Below are 23,272 nucleotides of genomic sequence, written 5' to 3' on the forward strand. Positions count from 1 at the left end.
TGTTAATGTTATAACCTTAACACAGGCTCTGATGTGTTGCAGTTTAGTTTTTGTAAAAAAAAAAAAAAAAATAGTCATTGTCACAACCACACAACAGAAACAACAGAAATAGTTTATTTTATTTTTTTGATAATTTCCCAATTTTAACTCATTTGAAACAACTTGCTACTGCGTGTATGCGTGATACGCAAAATATAGTTGTTTTGTCAAAAATGTACGATTTTTTTCTGATTGTGATGATTCAGTAGATGAAGCTGAAAATCATTTGAATCCAACATGCAGTTTAAATTAATTCCTTCCTTAAAGTGAATAGATTTGACAATATTTATCACAAATAAATAATTTTGTATGTAATCATAATGGGTGACAGGTAAGGAAAATCAACATCACACCCAAACATAGGTGGAAACAACAATAAACTTTTATTTATTCACACCCTATTATGACCCTGTACTCACAAGCCACTGGAAATCAACTCTTTTTTACAATAGGATGTTTTAGTGCTAATGATGGTTAAAATGTTGCCCATTTTACAAAGTTAGTTTCAAACTACACTGCATGCATCAAACACACTCTCACAATGGTTGGTTTTCATGTGTGTACCCTTTATTGATCTCTTTTGCACAGACTGCATCATGACAGTGATGAGAAGCAAAGCTTAAATCACACCACTGTGCCGCTCACAGAATCAGTCTGCTTGAGTTCTTCCTCTGACTCTTTTCTTTCAAATCGATGGCATGCAGAAAGAAGAAAGCGTTGTAAACATTTGCCGAATGCACCAGACGTTCAGCCTGTGCTGGGCTTGCTGGTATCGGAATGAAGGGGTGGAGGTGAGGAAGAGGAGGAGGAGGCGGGGGAGGGAGGAAGGGCGCTGGGCGAGTTGCCCTCACTGCTGAACCCGGCGGAGGGACTGCACCTGGAAGGTCTGAGCGTGGGAGCCCCACTCCCTGTAGTGTTTGTAATCGCCACCATGGTGGTCACACTCCATGATGTACTGGTAACCACGGTAGCCGGGGTACTGGTAACAAACCCAGCTAAATGCAGTGAGGAAACACAGTTTAAAATTCCAAGTATCCCAAATATTGCAAGGTTACAGCCAATGTGCCCTCTAATTGTTTTTATCTTGCTGAGCAAAACCTCTTTCTATAGGACGAACGATTCGGCCACCTGAGAAAAAACATCCCTTAATGCCAGACCTGAACACAGTGTACACTCAAAAGTGCTTTCATCATGCTGTAACTTTAAAGTCTACATGACACGGGAGTTGGGATAGGCATTTTTTCCCTATCATAACATATCTGTGGTTTGCTATTGGTGGATCTCATGTGAGTGACAGGTTGTCCCGCCCCCGCGCCAGTAAACACGTCATCAGAGAAGAGAGGAGATGTCGATGCAAGAGGGAAGGGGAGTTATTTTGATTAAAGATTATGAGGGCACATTCATTTATTAAAAAAATGATGATTTTTGCTTGGATAAATCATTTATAATAAATACTTCAATATTCCATGAAATATAATAATTGTTTGATTTCATGGTGACTTTAAAGTGCTATTTGTATTTTATTTGACCCCTGATGTAACCAAGTCAAAAATAAATCATATTTCTGAAAACAAGCCGTTAATTTAGAAAATATGAAGCACATTTTAAGGTTATCTGAGAATTTATTTTTTACAGTGCTGTGTTAATTGTGCCATTCTTTGAACTATTTTATAATATAATATAATATAATATAATATAATATAATATGATATAATATAATATAATATAATATAATATAATATAATATAATATAATATAATATAATATAATATAATATAATATAATATAATATAATATTATCATATAATATAAGCTTTCAAATAGCTTTTCTTGACTCTTCCCTCTGCGTGGCATTTTGTTTTTTCATCAGAGGTGCGTCACGGGCCATGCATGTGTGCAGCTTAGAGGGAACACTGGTTACAGCACCAGAAGCTAATGCCATATAGAGAGAGAGAGAGAGAGAGAGAAAAGTATGGTACTCACGCCCCACTTAGCACCTGCATTGATCCGATCTCATTGGAGGGCCAGCCCATGGCCTTGAGAGAGGGGTAGTCGTCAGTTATCTCCCACTGGTGTCCGATAAAGTTCTCCCGCTCAAAGACAGTAATCTTTGACTCCTTGTGGTTCTGCGCAGATCATAACAGCGGACGAGATTGTGTTTTATTTGGAAAGATGGTTAAACCATTTCGCCACTGATTAGTTGATATGATTTCAGACTCACAGCAGAGCAGATTGGCCGGAAGGACATTAGCCTCTCGATGTGGTAGGCATTGCTGCCGCTCCAAGACTCCCAGCGAGGGTAGTCGCCTCTCTCCAAGATGAACTGCTGCCCACAGAAGCTGGAGTGTTCGTAGCCCACCCAACTGTTCAAATATACACATGCTACATAAATAATATGTGTAGTGTGTGCGTGTGTGTGTGGTCCTGGTAAACCCTACGTTATGGGGACAAACGAAGATGCAATATCCAAAATCCTTGTCTTAATGGGGACATTTTTTGCAGGGTCCCATGAGGAAAACAGTTTATAAATGTTTTTTGAAAATGTTAATATGCAGAAAGTTTTCTGTGATGGGTAGGTTTAGGGGTAAGGTTAGTGTAAGGGGATAGAATATACAGTTTGTACGGTACAAAAATCATTATGTCTATAGAAAATCCTCATAAAACATGAAAACCCAACATTTTTTGAACACTACACTAAAAACTTTTGAATGGTAGTGAAAAAATTATTTTATATTATAATTATATTTTATTAATTATATATATATAATATAATATTATATATATTTATATATATATATAATAAATAATAATTATATATATATTAATTATATTTTACACACTAAGAATATGACATATTATTCAAATACATTAAAAATTTACACAATATTATTAATATTATTTAAAATATATAGTTTTTAAAGTGCAAATCCTTTTCTCTTAGGGGTTAAACTGTAGTACTTCTAATTAATTAGCATGATACAACAACAATTGAAGTCTGGTATGGTCTCATTTAGACAGTACGTGTCTGTGAATGCATGACTTACGCGCCACACTCCACTTTCAGAGAGCGGACAGTGTCCATGCCACATTCCATTATGTTTTGACAGGCTGAGGTGAACTCCACGCGCTTGCCTTGGAAGTTCTCTTGGTCATAGACTGTGAGCTACACATATTCACAGAGACAAAAGAGATGTGATTCAGATTATTCTATATCATTTTGTATTGTGACCGGCATTATTTCATAGACATTAAGTGTTTACTTGCCTTCCATGGCCCCATTGGCATGGGATTAGTCAGAGCCATCCTTGAAGATATCTCAATGCTGATAGACCTGAACAATACAGAAATGTAAAAAAAAAAAAAAAAAAAACATGCATGGGTTCTTTATAATTTATGTTAACTCTACAAGTAGCCTAGGGATAAAAAAAATAAAATAAGAAAGATATGGCAGCCAACAAATTAGACCTGGCTGCTGTTTTAGAAGGTATTATCCAAACATAACAGAATAAAAAACACAGCTTACTGAAATACTGATTTATAGCCAAAGCATTGAGGTATATGCAAATTTAAAAACGGCAGAGATTATATCAGCAACTAATAAAATATCAGAGTTATCCTTAATATCAAGATAATCTAGAAGGTTTTACGTTATACAAAGCTTAAACTGCCTATTTTTTCATTGTAATTACATTTTAAAAATATTTAGTCACTTAAATATTTAGTCATTTAAATACAATATTTAGTCACTAATTTTATATATTTATATACATTTTCTGAAATGCATGTATATTTTGACAAAGACACCCATATATGCTTGCTATGTTTGTTTTGGGTTTTCAATTGTGCATATGTGCGCCCCTCCCATAGAGTTCTGCAGATCAGAAAAGCACACTAAAAGATGTTGAGGCTGAAAGGACAAACATGAAGGGCTTACCTGACCTACCCAACAAATAGCTGCAAGCACTCAGGAGTTCCACACAACGGTCTCCAGACCTCCAACTAAGGGCTCTATTTATATGTAGCATGACAGTAAGGGAAGATTGGCCACAGGGCAGGCAGGAGTCAGCACTTTGCCTCAGGCCTCATTGTTTTGGACTGAGCCTTTGGCTTTACCCAGCTCACAATGCCATCTGCCGTAGCCAGGGAGGCATCGTGCCTACTGGCATCTGCCACCGGAGCGGATGCCAGGCAAGTGATTCCATGCATGTTTTTACATATGACCGGAGTGTATGGCAAAGCACACATGCTTGCAGGAACACAAGCAAGCTGTTTCGACTTGAGATCATTCCAGCAAAGACAACACAAAGATTTACTGAGGTATGCATTCAAGGTTTCTTTCAAGCCAAAAATGCTTGGTACAAACTTTGCAAACATCCCCCAAAACACTAGGTATCCTTAAATATTAAAAACGCTGTTTTTTAAAAATTACCTATCATTAAAAGTCCATTTTAAGCTGCATTGAGACCCTTCTGCTCTCCTCTCAGTGCGGTGGCAGCTACAGAATGTTTCAACAACCCACTTCCACCTGCCTTTACATACTCGCCCACATACAGACGCTCTCCCATGCATACACACGCAACAGGCCCTTACAAGCACATCCATTCAACATCCATGTCCTGCCCACTCCTTTGACTTTATGCAAAGCAGGCTCCATGGCTGGGGCCCAGTCGATCTAGGAGGTGCATGACTAAGTCAAATGAAGTGTGTGAATTATGGCATTCAAGTAAATAAGAAGATTGATTCATAATTTTCAGCTTTTTGGGTGAGTTTCAGTATAGCTCTACAAAGAGAAGTATTTTTGATTTGTCGATGGTCATGTGTATGATTGTGAGAATAATTAAATGCAGCGCTATTTATGTTTTGTTTAATATTTAATAGTCAGGAAATGTAGAGTACCTAAATGTACACTTGTGGGAACTTTTACTTCAAACTTATAAGCTCCAAAATCCTTGACAACATAAATATATAACCGTAACCACACAGAAAACTGCTGAAGCTTCACACAACGGCAACAAGTCCTCTTTCTCTCAATGGAGAGGTCTGTGGCCAGTCTACTGAGGTCAGCACATTGCTAGCCATGCTATAGAGAGTGAATGAGTGTGTGTGTGAGAGAGTGTTGAAGAGATAGGGGCTGTGGAGTGCCACGCTTTTTGCTGATGGAGGTAGACATCAGACATCCAGCCGTAGCCTGGAACAAAGCAATGAGCAGAGTCAGCAGGGTCACATAGATAAGCCTCCACTCCAAACCCCTCCAAACGGCCATCACCTTTATCCAATAGCCTGGTCTCATTTTGCTTTAGAAGTACTGCTGGCATATATATATGTATATAGAACCCATCTGAAGCCTGAAGCCCGTGTACAATCAGGCCTTGGCATCTTTTCCTCCGCCAGCACTCCTTTTACATTCCATTCCTCTGACTGCAAAAGTTTAGGTGAGATCTGATTGGTCATTTTAATCATTTCAGAGTGACCATCCTTTAAATAAGTTTGTTATGATTATGATAGACAGACAGACAGACAGACAGACAGATAGATAGATAGATAGATAGATAGATAGATAGATAGATAGATAGATAGATAGATAGATAGATAGATAGATAGATAGATAGATAGATAGATAGATAGATAGATAGATAGATAGATAGATAGATAGATAGATAGATAGATAGATAGATAGATAGATAGATAGATAGATAGATAGATAGATAGATAGATAGATAGATAGATAGATAGATACCATTTAAAAATGATTTTCAAAAGTAATGATTTCTCTACAAATGTGTTCTGATAAATAACAAAGAAGAATGGAGTGTAACATTCCGGAATTAATCTTGATTCAGTCTTTCATTTAAGCTCAACTTCTCTCTGTTCTGTTGTTTGCAGCTTCAGCCATGTCACACACTGCTGTACAAGGAAGTATGGGGAGTCGCTTTGCCACGGGAAAGAGCTCCCACAGAGTATGTCAAACCGGTCCCATCATGCTCTTATCAGATTCTCTCTTTTTACTCTAATATTGCCATTACACGTGTTTTGTACAAGAAGCACTCGCTGAATTATTTGCCTTTACTGTGTGATCTCTCTGATCAGATATATCTGTTTGAGTACGAGAATTTCCAAGGGAGCATAATGGAGCTGAATGGAGATTGCCGTAACATTTGTGACAAGGGGCTTACCCGTGTGGGCTCCATCAGAGTGGAGTGTGGGCCGTAAGTACTCATCTCAAAAATCATATGCATAATATGATTTGTCACATATAGGTCAGTAATGATTTTTAAAGGGGTGGTATAATGCCCTTTTCACAAGATGTAAAATAAATCTCTGATGTCCCCAGAGTGTGTATGTGAAGTTTTAGCTCAAAATGTCCGACAGATAGTTTTATATAGCATGTTAAAGTTGTCACTTTTTGAGGGTGAGCAAAAACGCACCGTTTTTGTGTCTGTCCATTTAAATGCAAATGAGCTGTTGACACAGAGGGCGGAGCTACAACAGATGGTTCTCTTAGCCGTTTTGATTACCTCACACAGACAAGCACTGGAAATTTCTAAAACTTTCAGCCTTTTATGTTCAAACCTATGGAAGCTTGTTTCCGCCACAAAATAAAAAAAAAATAAAAGATAATTGCGACTTTTTATCTCACAATTGCGAGTTTACATCTCGCAATTCTGACTTTATTTCTCAGAATTGCGAGATATAAAGTCAGAATTGCGTGTTTTAAAGTCGCAATTGCGTGTTATAAAGTCAGAATTCTGAGATATAAAGTCAGAATTGCGTGTTTTAAAGTCGCAATTGCGTGTTATATAGTCAGAATTCTGAGATATAAAGTCAGAATTGCGTGTTATAAAGTCAGAATTCTGACTTTTTTTCTCGCAATTGCGACTTTATATCACGCAATTCTGACTTTATATCTCAGAATTCTGACTTTATATCACGCAATTGGGAGATATAAAGTCAGAATTGCATGATATAAAGTCGCAATTGCGTGTTATAAAGTCAGAATTCTGAGATATAAAGTCAGAATTGCGTGTTATAAAGTCAGAATTCTGAGATATAAAGTCAGAATTGCGTGTTATAAAGTCAGAATTCTGAGATATAAAGTCAGAATTGCGTGTTATAAAGTCAGAATTCTGACTTTTTTTCTCGCAATTGCGACTTTATATCTCAGAATTCTGACTTTATATCACGCAATTGGGAGATATAAAGTCAGAATTGCATGATATAAAGTCGCAATTGCGTGTTATAAAGTCAGAATTGTGAGATATAAACTATTCTGAGGTAAAAAAAAAAAAAGTCCGTCTTTTCTTCCCCTTAGAATTGGACTTTATATCTCACAATTCTGAGAAAAGATGTCAGAATTGCGAGATATAAACTCGCAATTATGTGTTATAAAGTCAGAATTGCGTGATATAAAGTCAGAATTCTGAGATATAAAGTCAGAATTGCGTGATATAAAGTCGCAATTGCGAGAAAAAAAGTCAGAATTCTGACTTTATAAGACGCAATTGCAACTTTATATCTCGCAATTCTGACTTTATATCTCAGAATTCTGACTTTATATCACGCAATTCTGACTTTATATCTCGCAATTCTGAGAAATAAAGTCAGAATTGCGAGATGTAAACTCGCAATTGTGAGATAAAAAGTCGCAATTATCTTTTATTTTTTTTATTTTGTGGCGGAAACAAGCTTCCATACAAACCAGAGTATGAAAGATGGAGAAACTCAAGAATAAGTGACAACATGTAGACAACATTTCTGAATGGTTAGTTGATTAATTTATGTAGTTTATGTGTAGTTATCTTCTAGTCATTGATTAGCATATTCTGTCTTGATAATCTATAAATCGCGTTCCGGGGGCGGGGTTTATGTAAATTTTAGGGTTCATGATGTCACTAACCCGGGAGGAATGTTGTGTAGTCCCTACCAGCCATTTGTTGTTGTCCATAAAAAGCAAAAAATCTCCCTTTGCATTGAACTTTGAGCGTCATAACTTTGCAGATATGCTCAAACAGCAACATTACACACTAACTAAAGTTAGAAAAGTGAAATCATAATCAACCACCCCTTTAAAGAAACTAGTACTTTAATTGAGCAAGGATTTTTTTCAAAACAATTTTTTTCAACATTAATAATAATAGGAAATGTTTCTAGAGCTCCAAATCAGCATATTTTAACGATTTCCTGAGGATCACATGACACTTAAGGCTGAAAAATAGTTATTTAAAAATGTAAATAATATTTCACAATATTACTATTTTTACTGTATTTTTGATCAAATAAAAGCAGCCTTGGTGAGCATAAGAGGCTTCTTTCACAAACGTTCTTTCATCCTTGATTCCTATTTTCCATGGTGCGAATAGTCCAAATTATTTAAAAATGTACAATTTATTTCCGTAATCCTTCTCAAATGTTTCTTATCTGTTAACTCTTGTCAATAGCATAAAAGAACATCAAGGGAAAATTTTGAACTTTTTTTTGGATTTTAAAATATTTTTTCCATAATGTACATGTAAAAAGACCATTTACAGTGTGTTTGCCCTCTACTGTCTTGCAGATGGGTAGGTTTTGAGCAACAGGATATGACTGGTGAGATGTTCATGCTAGAGAGGGGCGAATACCCTCGATGGGACACTTGGTCTAACAGCTATCGATGTGATCGCCTCATGTCTGTCCGGCCCGTCAAGATGGTGGGTGAACATTATATCAGTCCATTTCCCATTTTATCACAAAACATAACCAATTAATAATAGGAGGACCACAGAAACCGTCTCAACTGTTTCTTTCTCCATGTAGGACCCCAAGGACCATAACATCTGTCTGTATGAGTGCATGAACTTTGAGGGTCGTAAGATGGAGGTGTCTGATGAGGACATCCCAAGTTTGTGGTGTTATGGCTTCCAGGACAGAGTCGCCAGCATTCAAGTAAATGGTGGAACGTAAGTGATTTACCATTTCTTATATTTTCTATTACAAAAGATGAAGATTATCTAAGCATCTGATGTTATCTCATGAATTAACATATGCTATGCTCGTTCCTACTGTAGATGGGTTGGATACCAGTACCCTGGCTACCGTGGATATCAGTACCTGTTTGAATTTGGACCCTATAAACACTGGAACGAATGGGGTGCCAATCACCCCCAGATCCAGTCTGTGCGCAGAGTGAGGGACATGCAGACGCATAACAGAGGCTGCTTCGATATGGCATAAGGAATGACACGTGGCATGGACAGGTGGATACAAAAAGGCCCCGCAGGGAAAACTCTGTGGAATGTAAAAAAAAAAAAAAAAAAAATCCTTTATAATTAAAAGAGCTTGGAATAGACATTAGAAATAAGCAATCATGTGTTACGACTAGTTGTAGAAACACTATTAAGTATGGCAAATGCATTCTACGTCTAACCCCTTAAAAAAAGTAAAGAAAATTGTCCCAGTTTTGCATCATTATGTTTCTTTGCTCTAAACTCTTTGTCTTTATTACTTTATAAAAGAATATATACCATATGAACATCCACAGTAAAGCTAATCTGAATCAATTTCTCATTTAGCTGCTAAACCCTGCAGGAATATTCACTGAACAAGAGGGAGGTGCAATTCAGCACTCCAGAACTCAACCTTCTCCTGGCTTCACACACCACATCTTCTAGATTCTAGATGCTCATCTGCTACTGTGACGGACGGAGTCCTCAACGTGGCAGACCGGAGGGGAGAAGAGAACAGAATATGCCTCTTCTCTCTCCAGGAACAGATTTTAGACCCCCTTTTACAAAATAGAAGAGATCCTACTACACTTTTTCTTTATCACTAGGCTATATCTCAGGGATGCTGGCATCTAAAAACAAATTTCCTAGAAAATCAATAAACAAAAATAAAAGATTTTAAAGCACAATAATCATACAATGTCCTTAATTCAATATTTTTAATTATTTATGTAATTTACAATGCATAATATATTACGACAAACTATACACATATTTGGAAGTGAATAGTTATATTCTACTGGTAGCAAATTTTTTGCATAGTTTTTGCCATGTTCAGACTCCAAATGCAACTATTCACTTTCAAATATGTGTATCATTTTTCCTAATTTATTATGCATATATACAGTGGTGGTCAAAATTGATGGCACCCCTGATAAATATGATAAAAAATGGCTGTAAAAAATAAATCTGCATTGTTTATCCTTTTGATCTTTCATTAAAAAAAATCACAAAAATCTAACCTTTCATTGAAGTAAAAGAATTGAAAGTGGGGGGTAAATCACATTATAAAATAAATGTTTTTCTCCAAAACACACTGGCCATAATTGTTGGCACCCTGTTATTAAATACTTTTTGCAACCTCCTTTTGCCAAGATAACAGATCTGAGTTTTCTTCTATAATGCCTGATGAGTTTGGAGAACACCTGACAAGAGATCAGAGACCATTCCTCTATACAGAATCTCTCCAGATCCTTCAGATGTTGGTGCTTCTTCTCTTCAGTTCACTCCACTCATCAGGTCAGGGAACTGGGACGGTCATGGCAGAAGCTTCATTCTGTGCTCAGTTACCCATTTTTGTGTTGATTTTGATGTTTGTTTTGGACCGTTGTCCTGATGGAAGATCCAATCACGGCCCATTATAAGATTTCTAGCAGAGGCTGTCAGGTTTTGATTTTTTATCTGTTTGTATTTGCTAGAATCCATAATACCATGTATCTGAACAAGATGTCCAGGACCTCCAGCAAATAAATTGGCCCACAACATATAAGATCCAGCAGTATATTTAACCGTAGGCATGGGGCACTTTTTATCCCTGTTTGCACCAAACACATCTGCTGGGTTTGCTGCCAAAAAAAACCTTTTTTTTTTTTTTCGTTTTATCTGACCATAGAATCTGGTCCCTTTTGAAGATCCAGTCGTGTCTGACACTGAATATGCTGGAGTTTATTTTTGGAGGAGCGAGGAGGATTTTTCTTGAAACCCTCCCAAACAACATGTGGTGATGTAGGGGTGGTTTGATAATTTTTTGTGGGCTTTCTGACCCCAAGACTCAAGTAATCTCTGCAATTCTCCATCTGTGATCCTTGAAGAGTCTTTGGCCACTCAAACTTTCCTCCTCACCGTCCATTAAGACAATATAGACACACGTCCTCTTCCTGGCAGATTCGTAACATCTTTAGTTGATTATAACTTCTTCATTATTGCCCTGATGGTCAAAATGGGGATTTTCAATTCTTTAGATATATTTCTTACAGCCACTTTCTATTTTGTGAAGCTCAACAATCTTTTGCTGCACATCAGAACTATATTCTGTGGTTTTACTCATTGTGATGGATGAGCAAGGGAATTTGGCCTTTGTGTTTCCTCATATTTAAACTCCTGTGAAACAAGAAGTCATAGCTAGACAATTTCATGTTCCTAGTCACCCTGGTGTGCTAAAAAAGGTAAATATTAATGGAAATATACTTCAGAGATATTTTTCTCATAAAAAAATTCTAGGGGTGACAACAATTATGGCTAGCGTGTTTTGGAGAAAAACATTTATTTCATAATGTGATTTACCCCCTAATTTCAATTCTTTTACTTCAATGAAAGGTTAGATTTTATATATATATATATATATATATATATATATATATATATAATGTACTCTATACCGGTAATATATAATATATAGGCTAGTTAAATACATAAGATTACTAATAATTATTGTTAAAAAGATTTTCCGGTTTTCCTCCAAGAAAAGAGGAATAAATGCAAGTTTTGTCCATACAGTGCATTACAAGTCTGATCAAAATGAGACAGTAGACATTTACTTTTAAAAAGAAGTGGCTTGAGCGAGTGAGCCGTCTGCCCACTTCCTTCCGCACTTAGTTAATACTGCTCATCTCTCTCGGGGTTTGCTCGATTACATGAAGAGGTTGCTCTAATACCTTCAGCTGCAGACAAACATGCAGATTACAGAGCGAGAGTCCCTCGCCTTAGGAAAGGAATAGCTAAAATACGGGTAACACAACATCCTTAGAAGACAGACTGGCTGGGGGAGGTGAATGCGCTATTCTTGTATCAGTAAAGAGCCTGCGTTAAATAACCAGGACGCATAATACAGCAGAGGTGAGACAAACCAACGGCCCTTGCCAGAAAGGTTGGTGCGAAGACCGCAACTCGTGCACGAACAACAACAGCAGCGTCTTATCGCATTTAGACATGAAAGTGAAGCAAGGCTGCGACGCGGGTGTCCTAAATACGACTGAAGAAGATTTGTTAAAAAACACAGAAATAACGCCGGATGATGTACTCGGGCTGCAGAAGATCACAGACAGTAAGTTCAGTAATATCAATGCCACTCTCAAACAGGAAGCTTCCGAAAACAATTGCACGGCTGACGAGCTGCTCTGCTAGCTCACACTGTTGCACATAATTTACCAGTGCGAAATGGCACGTTTAATACGTTTTTTTTTTTTTTTTTTTTAGTCTCCTGCCGTGACATTCTAGTACGAAACTTCGTTTAGAATAAAGCGTCATCGTTTAAAATGTGACGTCGATGTAACGTTTTCATTTAGCGAGTAGGCTACGTCTTTGTACGGTCCTCTTTTTTGGTCGAACGAACCCAGTGATAGGCTATCTATCTATCATATAGCCTACCTATACCTAATTCAATCGGCTCTTCCTTGGTAAATAAACATTATGGATTTCCAATGTACTGCTTACAATGACGACGTAGTAAGTTTACTGATGAACGGGCTGAGCATCGAGAAATAGACTATATAAAAATCCTGAAACTGAGTAGCCTAACGTTAAGTTTCATTTTAAAGCAATAAACGAAATATGTAATCATAGTTGTTTGTTTAGCATGTAGGCTATGGCTATAGTTAACTTAGGGCCAGTTTTAAAGGTTTGCATTTGTCACCTCTTAAAAAGTCTGTGAAAAGTCATATAGGAATGATCTTTCTAGAATCTGAATAAAATATTTTAGGATTAGAGGATGGTTTTAATACATTAATCACTCACTGAATGTTTACATTTCCATGTAAGATTAAGCATTTATACTTTACTTTGTATAGGCTTATGTGTGTAGTAACTTTGAGCCACATACATATAAATGCACAAGAGAATTTCTTCCAATAATGTTGCTGGATTCATTATTTCTGAAGCAGCATACAAGAAAGGGCATGTTTTGTGTATATCACATTCTTAAACAAGTGGCAGGGTTATTATAGTTAACTAAAACCATTAAAAAACAAACATTACTTGAAATACAATAAATGCTAACTGAAATAAAATATAAACAAAACTTACTTTATTTCAACTAGTTGCCAAATCAACATTTCTCATTTTTATTTAGTTTAACTCCATGTGCTAAAATTACCAAAACTAAAATGGAAAATATATAAATACATTAAAAAATATATATAAAAAAAATTAACAAAAATAAAAGTTTGACCAAAAGTAAAAGTAAAACAGAAAATAAAAAAAGAAACTAATTGAAATATTAATAAAAATCTATAAAAGTATTTCAATAATCAAATAACACTGACAGGTGGTTAATGATACAAATTTCAATGAAATGAGGAAGAACCATGCATGCATTACATGAGTAAATGTAATCAGATCAATCTGATGATGATTGAAGATATTTGTTGAGGATCAATCATACTGCATAGTGTTAACTTTTGATATGACTAATAATCCTCTGAACCCATTTAAAAAGGAATTAAAATGCTGATTTGGTTGAACTGCTTTTACTTATTCAAAAACAGTTTGATTAGTTTAAAATATTATGAACTTTGACCAATAAGCATTCATCACCTCGTGCAAAGGAACTCAGATGCTAAGACTGGATGACTCTTGTGAGCTGGTGTTTTGACACATTTTTGATAATGTCTTTGCTTGTTGATCCTGCATGCAAGTCATTATATCTAGCACTAAAACAAATATAGGCTACTTGATCAGAGATCAGATCTGTGGATGAATACAAATGCTCAGTTTCTACTGATACAACAGTTTTACGGAACTGGCACTGCCAAAACTGACTGATAGACATTTGCATTACTTTTACACTTCTCACAGTCCATAAAGAATGTTTTACTTGGACATAATAGCTACACTGTCTCATGTTTGCCACCATTTGTGTGAGTCATTAGCTCTGAAATGCGAGTGGTTTGTGGTTGAAAAATCAACAATGTATTCTTATCCGCTGAGCTGTGAATTTAAAGATCTCTTTGAATAAATATATTTACAAATGCACAGAGGAAATGCCTGAGAGAAGTGCTGAGATATCACTTTAAGATGCCACTCTTCTTCTAAATGGAAGAAAAGCTGGTGTCTGGCTAATCACTTGGATTAGTGCTCTAAAAATAGAAGCTGCTCTTGTTTAAGGATACAGGCTGCTATTCTGAGGAAGGTGGACAGCATGCTTGCTTTGGATTCATTCGTTATTATTTACAAATTGCATTTTTGTCCTCTTTATCTCATGTTACTGTTATAAACAAGAACACAGAGTATGTTAATGGATGAAGTGATAAATAGTATAAATATAAATTATGTTAATAAGTGTTTCAATTTCATTAGAGAAGTGGTTACATGACATCCTCCTATAATCTTTTGATTAACTGCTCAATTTGGCGCTTTTCTTAGAGTGTTTGGAAGCATTACTTCATAAAGAATGAATTATGGTGTTTAGATACGCACATTATGCCTCATAAATCTAACTGGACCTGTGTGGTCTTGTAAATGGATGCTGTTTCGTTCATAATCTGTGTTTGTTATACAGAGCAGTTCCTTTTGTTTACCTTACAATAACAGGTAGTTATTCTGGATTGGTATCAAAAGATTTGTTGCTAGGTGACAGCATTAGACGCAGTGAAGTGCGGCACCATGGTGGTTTGGAAAGCTACATTGACACTTGCCTGCCACACAGCTCTAATAAGATTTTTTAAAGAATTGCACATTTGACATTTTGTCAGATAATCACACACATATCGCTTAATATGAATGATCAACCTGGCCTACATTAGGTTTTACAAGAAAAGACCATCTTTAAGGATCAGAAAGAAATAACTAATTTTTTACAGTTCACAAATTCTAAAGCAGACGCACACCAGATGCTTTATAACTTCATATAAAAAGCTAAAAATAATTAATTGCACTTAAGATGCCTCCACCAAGACATTGGGGTTATGAAAACTAGATAACAGCATATTATATTGTATTGTATTAAACTATTAAAATGTTACATTCTCAATAAATTAAATTATAATTACACTTATCCTGCCTTAAATACATTTTAAATGACTGAGATTTACACTTCTAAAAATACACTATGCTGCTCTGTCTCTGTTCATTTGTATTCTCCCTTCACCTCTCAATTTTCCTGACTATTTGTATTTTTGCACTCACACTCACACATAGTAGTGTTACCTCACTTAGACTGGTCCCGCTGTGTGGCAATTCATGAGGTGAAGTAAACAGCAAAACAAAAAACATTTGCATGAACAAGTTCACCGAGAGGTATAAAAGTGTCGATATATATCAAGCGTGTTTTGTGGTGTTGGCAAGTGCATTAAAACGCAGGAAATTATGCAAGGTATCCGTTTCTTGTCTATTCAGGTTTCGGTGTTCTACTCTGAATTGGCTCTCGTGCTCAGAGAACGTGTCAATATCCGCGGGTTATGTTTGAAAAAGTAAATCTTCGGAACACTATTGAAGATCTTTTTGATTAAATCTGAAAGATTTATGTTTCTCCATTCACAGATATGCAACTACCTCTTCAAAAAGTTCAGAAAGAGATTGTTAAACTAGCCTAATCCATATGAATTGAGTGGTTTAGACCAAATTTTCTGAAGAGGCATGATCGCTTTATATGATGAACAGATTGAATTTAGGCTTTTATTCACATAAACATTTATCAACTCACACATCTGCTGTGGAAAACAGAAGCTCAAGCATGTTCGCTTGACGTGCGAGAACCAATGAGGTTCATTCTCATGTTACGCAGCACGTTTGAGCTTCCTCAAGAACCAATGAAGTTCAAACAGGTTTGGTTAAGCTTCTGTTTATGTTCGCTGATCAATGTTTAAATGGGAATTTTATGGGATACTGTTACGGGTCAGTGTCTCACAGGAAGAAAGTAATACACTCATCTCAATGTCATCCTACAGTATATATGAAAAATAAGCCTATTAGGCTTAGGGTTTTATATTTAACCCACTTACATTTTAAAATACGGCAATTGCTGCTGTTTTGCACAATGTCCCTTTGCGCCACCTGGCGGTCATTTCGGGAACGACTTTGAAATGCGGCTGGTTTATTTTTGCCGCGGCGGTAATAGGCATTCTGGTTGTCCACCATCTGTAGCAGAGATGGACCTCTCAAAATTTAGAGTTGTCCTAAATCCCCTTAGTATCTACCAATCTGCTCCATGTGATGGGGAACAATGTAAGCTTCTTAGGTATAATCCATCCCAGGTAGAAGAGGGCTGACACAGCTGCTCCTCGCACCTCATATGCCTCCTTTGGGAGTTTGGCATGAGGAAAGAGAGACGAACGTTAAAGGGCATGATACGAGTGGCTGGCTCAAACTTTTTACCAACTCCAGGACACAAATAAATCCCCATATATAGTGAACACCAAAAAATATTTGGACAGTTAAAGGTACATTGTGTAATATTTAGTAGGATCTGTTGACAGAAATGCAACATCAAATACATAACTATGTTTTCAATGGTGTAGACCTTACTTAAAGAACCATTATGTTTTTATTATCTTAGAATGAGCCATTTCTATCTACATACACCGCGGGTCCCCTTACATTGAAATGCGCCATATTTCTACAGTAGCCCTAAACGGACAAACGCGCTTCGTATGTTGTTCTTCGTGCAAAGAAGCTAGCTAAAGTCAGCAAATAAAACACTGTGACTGACACAATGATGAACAAGTAACAATAATATTCGCAATACTATATCATTTTACTGAATAATCAAGTAAACCTAATTTCTTAATTTATATTTGGAAAGAAACCTCATTGCTTAACTGGCTACTCTGCTGTCTCAGACGACGACATATTTTCCTGTTGGCCACCATAACTTCTGCTGGGTGCAATTCGCAACCTCACCACTAGATGCCGCTAAATATTACACAGTGCACCTTGAGCAGCGAGCTCATTGGCTACTGATACAGCAAGAACCAATCAGCTGTGCCCTATAGAGAATGATGTGATTGCAAGTAGATTGAGGCAACACTTACAAATTACAAATGCCATTGCATTAGATTTTCAAACTGGGACCCAAGGACACCAAAGGGGATGGTGCCTGTTAAAGTTAAATACATAGATTCACACACAGATATATATATATATATATATATATATATATATATATATATATATATATATATATATATATATATATATATATATATATATATATATATATATATATATATATATATATATATATATATATATATATAAAATTATTATTGTTATTATATAATGTGTGTGTATATATTAACTCACCTAAAAGATTATTAGGAACACCTGTTAAATTTCTCATTAATGCAATTATCTAATCAACCAATCACATGGCAGTTGCTTCAATGCATTTAGGGGTGTGGTCCTGGTCAAGACAATCTCCTGAACTCCAAACTGAATGTCAGAATGGGAAAGAAAGGTGATTTAAGCCATTTTGAGCGTGGCATGGTTGTTGGTGCCAGACGGGCCGGTCTGAGTATTTCACAATCTGCTCAGTTACTGGGATTTTCACGCACAACCATTTCTAGGGTTTACAAAGAATGGTGTGAAAAGGGAAAAACATCCAGTATGCGGCAGTCCTGTGGGCGAAAATGCCTTGTTGATGCTAGAGGTCAGAGGAGAATGGGCCGACTGATTCAAGCTGATAGAAGAGCAACTTTGACTGAAATAACCACTCGTTACAACCGAGGTATGCAGCAAAGCATTTGTGAAGCCACAACACGCACAACCTTGAGGCGGATGGGCTACAACAGCAGAAGACCCCACCGGGTACCACTCATCTCCACTACAAATAGGAAAAAGAGGCTACAATTTGCACGAGCTCACCAAAATTGGATAGTTGAAGACTGGAAAAATGTTGCCTGGTCTGATGAGTCTCGATTTCTGTTGAGACATTCAGATGGTAGAGTCAGAATTTGGCGTAAACAGAATGAGAACATGGATCCATCATGCCTTGTTACCACTGTGCAGGCTGGTGGTGGTGGTGTAATGGTGTGGGGGATGTTTTCTTGGCACACTTTGGGCCCCTTAGTGCCAATTGGGCATCGTTTAAATGCCACGGCCTACCTGAGCATTGTTTCTGACCATGTCCATCCCTTTATGACCACCATGTACCCATCCTCTGATGGCTACTTCCAGCAGGATAATGCACCATGTCACAAAGCTCGAATCATTTCAAATTGGTTTCTTGAACATGACAATGAGTTCACTGTATTAAAATGGCCCCCACAGTCACCAGATCTCAACCCAATAGAGCATCTTTGGGATGTGGTGGAACGGGAGCTTCGTGCCCTGGATGTGCATCCCACAAATCTCCATCAACTGCAAGATGCTATCCTATCAATATAGGCCAACATTTCTAAAGAATGCTTTCAGCACCTTGTTGAATCAATGCCACGTAGAATTAATGCAGTTCTAAAGGCGAAAGGGGGTCAAACACAGTATTAGTATGGTGTTCCTAATAATCCTTTAGGTGAGTGTATATATATACACACACACACACACAATAAAGCAAATTATTAGAATGTTACATGGAAAATAATATTATAAAACATAACAAAATATCCAACCAGCTGTCACTCATTTTACACAAAATGAGCAAACACACCATTATGGCAATCTTAAGTTAAAAACCAATAGAAAATGTTGAAAATGAAAGCACAATGTGTTTAATAATGTTTTTCTGATGGTATACTTCCCATTGTTCTGACAGTATTTCTAAACCGTATCAGTCTCTGCAGGCAGGTAATGAATCGAGTAGGTGTATGGTCATCATCAATGTCATTTCCATACAACATCAGAGAGAACAGAAATAGCTCTTTTTGTCCCTGCAGTCTATCACACAAGGTTACGGATTTCAGCGTTGCTCAGCCCTGAGGCATATCTTTGATAGCTCACTTGATGCATGTGACCTATGTCACGCACACATACCCAGTGTTAAAATGTGGTTAGCTTTATATTTTGAAATGTTGTGACAAGTCTGGAGAGAATCACATCCATGTTAATGTTCCATTCATATTTCATTATCTTACAAATGTTGATGTAATGAGAGTCGTAACTGAGGCACATCTTGAACCGCTGCGGTTGGGTTTTGTTTCCATAGATTACCTCTGCGGTCCAGAGCAGAACATACACAAGATTGACTTCACCAGGTTCAAAATCCGAGACATGGAGACTGGCACAGTTCTTTTTGAGATCACCAAACCCCCTACAACAGGTAAGACAAAGACCAGACCTCTCAAATTCACTTCCTCACTCCACCTACACAGGCTGCACATTTAAATGCAAGGCTTGTCTTGATTTTTTTATCGCCATAAAGCCCTGATTTCCATTTAGATGCAGCTTGCTGCACAAGAGCCCTTCAAAGGCTCATTTGATAATGCCGACCCCTTTCTGATTCACAGAGAGTGGGGAGGACAGAACCGACTTTGACCAGAACGCCGGACGCTTTGTGCGTTACCAGTTCACCCCCGCCTTCCTCCGACTACGCCAGGTTGGCGCCACGTAAGTGCAATCAGTGACAGGATTACACTTGATCTTAAATTGCAAGATAAAATTAGCCTGAAATCACACTTGAGTCTGTTTGACTTAATCCTTAAAGGAGTCATATCACAATGAATAAAAGTTTGAGATAAATTGGTTAATTATACTATGAAAACATGCCGTTTCAACAACTTAAAACTTCCTTCCAAGTGAAAAAAGTCTTGAATACTTGAACAGATGACCCGCCATGTCACAGGGGAGAAAGTAGGATAGTTCCATTTGTACCTCTGAGTTTTAGAAAAATGGGCAATGAAATGCTTGGGAGTGCTTAGCCACTCCCCCGTATATACGGTTATAGAAGATGGCAGCATGCATCCGCTCATCAGATTGGTTACAGACAGCGATCACTCTAATCACCAATAAAAGAGCATTGAAAAGAGAAGATCTCTCTTGCTGGATAGTTTACGGTCTCACTCTCTAGCAGACATTTGCAAGGCTGCGGGCTGGGCGACACCTAATACCTTCACGAGATTCTATAACCTCTGAGTGGAGCCGGTTTCTTCCCGCGTGTTGGGTAGTACAATAGTTAGGTAAAGTGTTGGAAGACCATATGGGTATTTCCACATGTACCTCCCTTTGGGTAGGATGTGGCCTCTGCAGCATCCCTCTCCACCTGGACTTGGCACGCTTCCCCAATCCCCAGCATTAACCACTGGTCGTGGCTGAAGCTGAATGAGCCGAAGCACTCTTTTCCATTAAGAACATAAAGAAACAGCAGTTAATGACCGTCTGCGTGGTAAGCTCGGTCCATTCCATCCCAACATGCATGAAGGACTATTCGGCTTACATGGGGCGTTGGGAAGGTTAAGATCGAGCAAGGACATTTGATAGGTGGCACGCTACAGCTTGCCAGCATCTGCTTCGCCGACACTCGTAACGCAGTTCAGTCGTTGTGGCACTTTCCATAGGGACCCCTAATTTCAGTCGACATAACATAGAACGTGACTGACAGAAAGGGAGCGTCTCGGTTACTGTCGTAACGTAACCTGATAGAGGGAACGGAGACAGTATGTCCCTCCTGCCACAACCTTAAAGTCAAGTCAAGTCATCTTCATTTATATAGCGCTTTTAACAATGTAGATTGTTTCAAAGCAGCTTTACAGAGATAAACGTATAATTTAAGGCAACAGAGACTGCTTAGGCTTCACAGCAGCCCTTTAATAAAGTTATTTTCCAGCCAAAGTTAGCTTTGATTGATTCGCTTCCGTCGCAACAACCACTTGTCATCAAATTAGGAGCCGCAAAGACTACACCATTCTCTCTACACAAACTTTAAACGCGAACCTGTGAGAAACGCTGATGGCGGTCACATGCGCATTAAGAATTGGTTCTATAGTTATGTGCGTTTGAATATATGAGCGCAGGTTTGGAATTCCCTACAAACCAAGCCTAAACAAAGTACTGGTGTTTCCTTATAATTTTTGATACAGAATTTTATTTTATTTTATCAATTCGGGGTAGATACGCGAATTGAGTTTCCCGACGACGCTTTAGCTGTAGAGTGGTAAAGGGATCCTCCATAGGGAGAGACTAGTTGAGACTAGTTAAACTACCCGCTGAATGGCCGGGACACTGTCTCGGCTCCTCAGCACAGACCTAATGAGTGGATGCGTGCCGCCTAGCTATGCATGCTAATTCCACTCGCTAATTTCACTAGCTGTTTTTCTAATACTCAGAGGTGAGTTTAACTCCCTAAGGGGAGTTCCCTTCCAGCAGGGAACGAAGGTTACAACAGTAACCAAGACTATACCACTAGTCTAGTACTAGGCATCAGAAGAACTAAAGAGAAGACAAAAAGGAAGATTTGCCAGATGTATACTTGACAGTTCTGCTCATAAGTTTGCACACCCCTTACAGAATATGCATTAAAGGCTTCTTGAATTGGATGATCAAAGTAAATTGAACTTATTTCATCTTTGGGGAAACATGTAAATCATGTAGCTTATAAAGGGCAGTGCTAAATGAAAAACAAATATGATCTTTAATTCATTTTGATTGAAATAATGTTTTCTTTTGATTAAATTGTATGAATAAAACAGCTTGAAAGCATACTGAGAAAAGGGAAATAACCTTTTAAACATGAAAGTATTATGCAATCATTTAAGATATTTCATCTTATATAGAACCTTTTTGGCATGAAGTGTTCTTTAAATTTGAGCCGAGAACCCTAAGGTTCTACTGTACATAGAACCCCATTGAATCTTTTTCTTGTGTACGCTGTGTCTCCATCCAGAACATGGTAGGAATTTCATTGCTACATACTGCATAACCTTAAATGTGTCCTTTCCTGCCTCCACAGGGTTGAGTTCACTGTAGGCGATGTTCCAATCAACAACTTTCGTATGATTGAGCGGCACTATTTCCGTGGGCAGCTGCTGAAGAGCTTTGACTTTGAGTTTGGCTTCTGCATCCCGAGCAGTAAGAATACCTGCGAACACATCTATGAATTCCCACCTCTCTCTGAAGACATAAGTAAGTCATGAACTTTTTTATGAATTCAGAGTGTGACTTAATAACTATTGATTGGTTTGTGATCTTGTAGCAGGACATAATACAAGTGACATTGTGTTTCTTGCATCCCTCTACAGTGCGTGAAATGATCCTTCACCCATACGAGACACAATCCGACAGCTTTTACTTTGTGGACAACAAGCTAGTAATGCACAATAAGGCAGATTATTCCTATAACGGTGGACCGTAACAAGTTATTTTCACCATTTGCAGAAATCTGCATCCAGTTGCAGTGGACTGGCATAGGAACATCTACTGAAAGTGGCATCTAATTTTGTATGTGATGATGCATTGGTCAAAAAAAATCTCAGGATTTGTGTGTGTGCATATTTGTGCGTGTGTGTGACAGAGAGAGAATGTTACTCTAAGAAATGGGCCTGTACTACTTTTTTTTTCTCCTTCGAATCTTTTAAAGTATGTGATAATTGTGTATCTCATTGAGTTCATGAGTGTGCCTGTGCACATGTGCATTAATTGCATGCTCTGTTTTTTATGTATTTTTCAAAGCCCAAAGCCAAATGATTTGTGACTAAATGTTCATACAGTGAGTGACAACACTCAAGGCTTCTAATGCATAAAAAGAGGCTCCTGTAGAGTGAGGTGCAGTGTGTCTGAACCTTTAAAGGAAGAAATATTTTCAGGAGCTGTGCAAGGAAATGTGTATTTTGCCCTGACATTGCACCCACTGCCTTTTAGATTCTCTGAAAGGCCCTGATTTTCCTTAACTTTTCTCATTTTCCTTTTTGAATACTTATAATTTGGTCAATGATGATGTAAATCTGTGTTATTTATATTAATATGCTCTTATTTATATTGATATACATTGTCAAACGTATTTTTAATAGCATCTTTTGTCAGAAATAGTTATATAATATAGTATAGTTATACCATTATGTGTAATTGTTTCATGGAATTTAACAAAAAAAAGAGAAAAATAAAAATTCCAGTGCTTG

At 37.4% G+C, this 23,272-nt stretch overlaps 3 protein-coding genes across 3 annotated transcripts; 2 read left to right on the forward strand and 1 right to left on the reverse strand.

Moving 5' to 3' along the window:
- Positions 1-886: 886 nt before the first annotated feature.
- Positions 887-4,064, reverse strand: cryba1a (crystallin, beta A1a; the record flags this gene model as incomplete). The annotated part of the gene is made up of 6 exons (XM_081371554.1): positions 887-1,034; positions 2,023-2,165; positions 2,261-2,402; positions 3,084-3,202; positions 3,304-3,370; positions 3,979-4,064. 6 exons carry the CDS (start codon positions 4,062-4,064, stop codon positions 887-889), a joined length of 705 nt encoding a protein of 234 aa, XP_081227680.1.
- A 1,866-nt stretch (positions 4,065-5,930) lies between these two features.
- Positions 5,931-9,246, forward strand: crybb1l3 (crystallin, beta B1, like 3; the record flags this gene model as incomplete). The annotated part of the gene is made up of 5 exons (XM_081371552.1): positions 5,931-5,996; positions 6,127-6,245; positions 8,591-8,723; positions 8,830-8,972; positions 9,081-9,246. The coding sequence occupies 5 exons, from the start codon at positions 5,931-5,933 to the stop codon at positions 9,244-9,246; spliced, it is 627 nt and encodes a 208-aa protein (XP_081227678.1).
- Positions 9,247-11,795: 2,549 nt separating this feature from the next.
- On the forward strand, positions 11,796-23,272 carry unc119a1 (unc-119 lipid binding chaperone a1). The gene is made up of 5 exons (XM_081371551.1): positions 11,796-12,339; positions 19,369-19,482; positions 19,670-19,769; positions 22,108-22,280; positions 22,397-23,272. Exons 1-5 carry the CDS (start codon positions 12,225-12,227, stop codon positions 22,507-22,509), a joined length of 615 nt encoding a protein of 204 aa, XP_081227677.1. The 5' UTR covers positions 11,796-12,224; the 3' UTR covers positions 22,510-23,272.

This window comes from Scardinius erythrophthalmus (assembly GCF_964197995.2).
Source record: "Scardinius erythrophthalmus genome assembly, chromosome: 7".
NCBI lineage: Eukaryota > Metazoa > Chordata > Actinopteri > Cypriniformes > Leuciscidae > Scardinius > Scardinius erythrophthalmus.

Excerpts from the sequence above, each read along its gene's own strand:
- unc119a1 (XM_081371551.1), top strand. The coding sequence starts at position 12,225 with ATGAAAGTGAAGCAAGGCTGCGACGCGGGTGTCCTAAATACGACTGAA. Across the intron at positions 19,483-19,669 it reads CACCAAACCCCCTACAACAG|AGAGTGGGGAGGACAGAACC; the intron begins GTAAGACAAAGA and ends TCTGATTCACAG. Across the intron at positions 22,281-22,396 it reads ACCTCTCTCTGAAGACATAA|TGCGTGAAATGATCCTTCAC; the intron begins GTAAGTCATGAA and ends ATCCCTCTACAG.